The sequence below is a fragment of the Solanum pennellii genome, chromosome 6 (genome assembly GCF_001406875.1).
Source record: "Solanum pennellii chromosome 6, SPENNV200".
NCBI lineage: Eukaryota > Viridiplantae > Streptophyta > Magnoliopsida > Solanales > Solanaceae > Solanum > Solanum pennellii.
The window spans coordinates 52,716,186-52,720,759 of record NC_028642.1 but is presented as its reverse complement, the minus strand read 5'-3'; the positions used below and the strand labels follow the sequence as shown (position 1 = coordinate 52,720,759).

The 4,574-nt window shown below is 26.8% G+C and overlaps 1 protein-coding gene across 1 annotated transcript; it reads right to left on the bottom strand.

The window, feature by feature from the left end:
• Positions 1-1,931: 1,931 nt before the first annotated feature.
• LOC107022942 lies at positions 1,932-3,078 on the bottom strand. Its single transcript, XM_015223504.2, has 2 exons — positions 2,786-3,078; positions 1,932-2,329 (listed from the first exon to the last, which is right to left on the bottom strand). The coding sequence occupies exons 1-2, from the start codon at positions 2,961-2,963 to the stop codon at positions 2,133-2,135; spliced, it is 375 nt and encodes a 124-aa protein (XP_015078990.1). The 5' UTR covers positions 2,964-3,078; the 3' UTR covers positions 1,932-2,132.
• Between the last annotated feature and the right edge of the window lie 1,496 nt (positions 3,079-4,574).

Here is a 4,574-nt window from a genome sequence, read left to right as displayed (position 1 = left end):
TCCCCGTAGACACCCCTACCTTTCACCAATCGACCCCTAAATTTTTTTATTTTTCAAAAACAAATAAAAAGAATCTGTTTCATTTCACTTATATGGGCTGGATATGAATTCTCATGTTAACTATTTTTTTCATATTTGTATGAGTTTAAATAGATTGAAGATCATATTAACCCACTTAAAGAAAAAAAAAGAAAACAAAATATGAGTGATCCATTAAATTTAATATGGCAAAATAGTTTCTTTTTCACTTATATAGAGGCTGAAATTGCGACCCCCTAGTGGTGATATCTGGTAAATTTTTTATCCATCATTGTACATCAATCTAACACCACAACGTCCTATGGTAAGTTGGAAGAGCATTGTTATGGAGCCAAAAATCCATCTTAAACATCATTTTATTCTATGGTTAGCAACTTGGAGAATGTTGGCTACACATAAGTTTGGCATAAATGTGCTATTGTGCAGAAGCCATAGAAACTTTTGATTATCTCTACTTCGAGTGTCCTGCAACTAGATTTTTGTGGACTAGATTAATGAAATGGTTTGGAGAAAAAAATAGAAAGATGACAATAGGAGCTTGCATGGGCAGAGATGGCTCGACAGTGTTAAAAAAAAGACATTTGTCTTAGGTCTTTAAATTTAAGGAGCCTCATTTTTAATAATAATAAGTTATAAGTTATTATTTTTTTAACAAATATTGAATACTATTTGTAGAAAAAGTAAACATTTTATGAAAAATGAAGGAATTATTAGAAAAAATTTGACATATATAGAGTATTATATCTCATGAAAAATAATTTAAAATAAGAATGGTTATATTATCAATTGAAAACTAAGAAATCAATTATATAAAAGTTATTAATAATTCAAATTTAAGACCCCATTTGATTTTTGCTTTAGGCCAATAATATGCTTGATTAAATTCCAAAATAAATCATATACTAATGTGGTAAGGAGATTGACTTATACATTTATATTAGAGGGAGAGAGACCTGAAGAAGGAAGTAGATAGATCATCTGCCTTGAGTCTTCTACAATCTTTTTAAAGTCAATCTTTGATTAGTAATCTTTAATCCATGCTAGAGCGGTTTGTGGTAGAATTTGAGTAGTAAATGGTCAGCTTCTACTTTGGTTTTATAATTTTTTTTTATATATTCGCTTTGTTTCAAAAAGGATAATCTACTTTGACTTGAAACGGAGTTAAAAAAGGAAAAAAGACTTTTTAATCTTGTGTAACTAAATTAAAATTATGTCAAATGTATCAAAATGTCTTTTAATATTGTAGTCTCAAACATTTCACGTGAAAAGTTAAAGTTAAAGTGAACCAATAAAGAATATGACTCATTTTTTTTTAAACAAACTAAAAAAAATAAGATTATTCTTTTTGAAACAGTAGAAGTATATCAATAAAATTGACAGTTCAATAAAAAAAAAATCCTTATTTATATACACATAACATACGTGAGAGTTGAGTTTATAGGAAAAATTCTAGATTTTATTTAAATCTTACAACTGTTTCAACATCATACGGATGGTATGAGGTGAAAATTTTATGTGTTTTTCAATAAAAATAATTTATTTGCCAACTTTTTTCATTATATTTCCAAAAAAACTAAAACTAAAAATAATTTGACTTATGTAAACATATCATAATACATTTAACCTCTAAATCTGAATCATTGATTACCACACTTCATTCCTTATAAAAATTGAGAAACTAATCCTCTCAACATGAAACCTTATGATTTAATAGCCAAAAATTCAACAAACCATCCATTTTTAGTCAATATATGTTTTATTATCTTTTGCAATGAAAAGAATAATAAAGTAGATGAAATATAAATACTTTAGTTTTGCACTAACATCTATCACTAAATGTATTTTTGTACCAATATAGAAATAAATTTCACGTATATCTGAATCATAAAATCTAACACGAGAAATAGATGGAAAGCAAATTATATTTGTACCATCACAAAAAACATACGGAAGAACTTAATTTTTTAGGAACAATCGTATCTGAATGAACAAAACATTCTAATGTAATGTTCATTCATCACGATTTACAACCAAATTGGCTACACAACCTAAAATTTCTTCTCTTAATTGTACTTTGTTTTTTTATAAATTTATCAATAAGAGAATCCCGTAAGATACCCACTTTCTTTGAGAATTCCATCGTACAAAGCTGTAGGATTCGCTGGCATATCCATAATATTCTTCTCACAACATTTTCTATATAGTCTTCTTCTGTACTCTTCCCCATTTTTGCCTGAATCTCTCACATCTGCTGCAAAATGAACCCTTTTCTTCTTCTTCTTCTTTTCACCTGTTACCGTCAAACGATATAAATTTTTGATTAATTATATCGATGCAAACAAAGACTTTAGAATTTACTAATATCAAAATTGATTTAATTAATTCAATTTAATTTAGAAAATTAATCAAATTCACTCGGTACGATAGATATAAGGAAAAAAATCTAGATAACTTTCATTGAGTATTCGATTCCCCATGGGTAAAATCTAGATAGGTTAAATGTTTGACTATCTGAACTTTCAATGAATATTCGATTCTCCATGGGTAAAATCTAGATAGATTAAATGTATGATTATCTAAGCTTTCGATGAATATTCTATTACCCATGGGTAAAATCTTATTTGAACTTTCGATGAATATTCAATTCTCCAGGTGTAATCTCATCCCCACCAGCCCCAATTTTACAAAAAAAAAAAATAGTACCGAATTTTCCAGGAGAAATGAAAATGGTATTTATTTATTTTACCTGAAGATAAGCAAGATTTGAGAATAGTTTTTCCCTGTGGAGGATTTTGAGCATTCTTGTTAACTTCAAGCTCTGCATTTGGAAAATAATTTTCCCGAAGGAAGAGAACGATAATGCCGGCTGAAACGGCTACAGCTGTTGCCAAAAAAACGGCTTGTGAGCCCATTGAATAGGACATGGCAGAATCGAATTGATGATCTCAATTCGTATAGCCGGCTGGCTAGCTTGTAATTGATACTTGTTGCAGTGAGCCGTCACAGAGAAGTTGATGGATAGAGTAGAGTAGGTTGGAATCTGGATATCATCGGCTTACTCTTTTATATATATATATATATATAATATGGAGTGTATAATAAATGTACAAAAAAATTAAATATATAGATAGTATGAATTTTTATTCAGTCAATTAAAGTTTGTTAATCATAAATATTGACGTTGAATCTCACATCGTCATAGATGAAAATTTTCCTTTTAAATTAAAAATACTTATAACCATTTAATTTTGTAGTTAAAGCAATAAAAAGAGTCAAAAAGTTAAAAGTTGTTACCTTTGTTTATCGTTACTCGTAATTTATTTTTAAATAAATTTTTATTTTTATTTGTCGAGAATTTTTTTCCATGTTTTACTCTTAAACATTAAATATTTATTCTCTAAATCATTTGAAAGGCCTAATTCAATATCATTTAATAGAGACAATTTGATACTCTTTTTCTTTCAAAAAGGATACTTGGCACGGAGTTTTTAAAAAAAAATAAAGAGAACTCTTATTTGGTACTCTCTTTCTTTCAAAAAGAATACTTGATACAGAGTTTAAAAAAAATAAAGAAGATTCTTAAATATTGTGGTTCGAAATTAAAGTTATGTTTAATGTATAAAATTATCCTTTAATCTTTTGGCCTTAAATATGTCACGTGGAAAGCTAAAATTAAAATATTACTAAAAAATAAAGAGACCATTCATTATGAAACAGGCTAAAAGGAAAGGGCTCATTCTTTTTAAACAGAAGGAGAAAATATATCACAATAATTGCTTTTTTAAAGTGTGTTAAATCAAATAGTGACAAGTAAAAATGAACGAACACTCTGAATCAACATATGATTTTGGATATTCTTATTTTTTGAAATTGAATAATTTAAGATTTAATTTTCTTTTTTTATCAATTAGTAAATTATATTATGATAAATATAAATAAATTTTAAATATGTACTCTCCAAAATTAGTGGAGAGGATTTTAGGTTTTGGTCAAGAGGTTTAGGGTTCAATAGTACACCGCAGGTAAGTATGAGTTGCGTCAAGTTGGGCAGTGAGTTGCACAGTTCCCACAACTACCAGCTAAGGCAAATTTGCGTGTTTAATGTGTTGATGTGCCCATATATAGTTAGGGAATTAGAGTCAAATATATATATATATATTTATATTAAAAAATTAAGTGTTTGATTAATTAGTAAAAATGTTTTTAAATGGAGGTAGGAATAGATTTTTTGAGGGCTGGGAAGAATAATTTTTTTTAAAAAAAAAAACAACAGAAGTATAAAATAAAAAATTATTTTTCTCAAGATTAAAAATATTCTTTTTATATATACATATTATCAATATATTTCTTCTGAATTAATAAGCATATTTCATAAGTTTGGTTATTTGAAAATTTTATTTTATATTTTTATATAATAAGTTTTATAATTTATTTTATGTTTATATATTATAAATTATTTTACAGAATTATACAAAATTAGAGAAATGATAACAACAATATTTTTACAAGATAAGAAAACAAAAAAAGAAAATTTA